At 45.3% G+C, this 1451-nt stretch overlaps 1 protein-coding gene across 1 annotated transcript in view; it reads right to left on the minus strand.

Annotated features, from left to right (window-relative positions):
• The window catches only part of ITSN2 (intersectin 2), a gene marked incomplete at its 3' end in the record, with an annotated part of 6949 nt that extends 5716 nt beyond the window's left edge, over nucleotides 1–1233 (minus strand). The window contains exons 1-2 of the mRNA XM_008946876.1: nucleotides 1141–1233; nucleotides 52–158 (exon numbers count right to left, since the gene is read on the minus strand). Of these exons, the coding sequence (XP_008945124.1) occupies nucleotides 52–158; nucleotides 1141–1233 (200 nt within the window). The remainder of the gene's footprint in view (nucleotides 1–51; nucleotides 159–1140) is intronic.
• Between the last annotated feature and the right edge of the window lie 218 nt (nucleotides 1234–1451).

Here is a 1451-nt window from a genome sequence, read left to right on the forward strand (position 1 = left end):
CGAGGGAATAAAGATACAGAGGAAGACATAAAAACGTGGGTAAGTACTCACTTCAGTAATTTGGTGTTTGACATGATGAGCTCCTTCCAGTTCACAAAGATCAGACCCATTTCTCCTTCTGTGAGACAGCCCGAATCAGCCATAGGTTTTTGGAAAACCTGCACTCAAAACATCAGGAAGGTGAGCAATTCTTCAGGGACCAAAGCAGCTCAGCCTCCCTGTGTAGCCTGCAGGGATTCTGCTTTATTTGAATGCTTAGTGTCCAGTCCCTCAGAAGTTAAGAGCTACTCCTTCCGAGCACTCCTGAGAGCCCCCGCTGCTCTTCCTAAGTGTGTGACCTCATTTTGGCACTGGAATCACCAGCTGCAAGGCAGGGACAAGCACTGGGACCTGCAGGCTGACTGTTGAGCAGGAGAACACTCCTGTGACTGCAGAGTCAGCTGCTACACCAATCACACAGATCACACCTATCGTGGTCAACCTGCGTGCAGAACTACAGCCTCTTCTGGGGGCCCTTGGCACAGAACCTCTGGATAGCAGGGTCCTTGTCTAACTCAGTCTATTTAATGTCTTTAGCACTTCACACAGTCATTTTATATAAAGAGGTCAAGTCAGATGCCCAAGAGCACCTAATACTGGCCAGATCCTGCCCCAGCCTCAGGAGATGCTTTTGCTTCCAGAACTAAAATTGGAGATGAAGGTAGATGATAAACTTTTATGTTGCTTATATAGCTTCTCTCATGAGCCTGTGCAGCTTTCCTAGATGCCTTGGCCCAGACCAGCATCTTTACAATGAGCCAAAACACCAAAGAACAGGATTTGGAAAAACAGAAAGGTCCTTGTAAGAAGAAGGCTTCCACAACGAGATGTTTTTGTCTGGTGGACAATCACATAACCATTTGCTAGAAAGGGATGTGTTCACACACCTTTCTTCCCTAAGTGTTTCACAGTTCATAAGAAACCCTTTATTGTTATCATTCAACAGGACAGAGATGTTCTTCTTCCAAAAATTTCAGTTTTCACATCCAAGACATCTCACCTCCAAGACGAGCTGAAGATCATCCATGTACCTTTCTTCTGTCTCATTCAACAAGACAGAGATCTTCTTCTTCCAAAAATTTCACATCCAAGACATCTCACCTCCAAGACGAGCTGAAGATCATCCATGTACCTTTCTTCTGTCTGAATGAGCTCATGAATGTAGCCCTGCCTCTTCCTTTCCATTGGCTGCATGGTGTCAAGGCTTTGGAGATCAGCACACCCTACAAGAAGCAAGCCAGTAGATTAGATCCCACTCAGGCCATCAGATCTGGTGAATTAACAAAATTGTATCAGTTCAGACTACATACACCGTTGTAAAATCCTGTCCACAAGCAGCAGCAGGTTTCAAAACCAAGGGAAGTGGTGATTGACTTCCTCCCCTCTTTATGTCAGTTTTCAGTCTATCACCT

This window comes from Merops nubicus, unplaced genomic scaffold (genome assembly GCF_000691845.1).
Source record: "Merops nubicus isolate BGI_N331 unplaced genomic scaffold, ASM69184v1 scaffold13929, whole genome shotgun sequence".
In the NCBI taxonomy this organism is placed as follows: domain Eukaryota; kingdom Metazoa; phylum Chordata; class Aves; order Coraciiformes; family Meropidae; genus Merops; species Merops nubicus.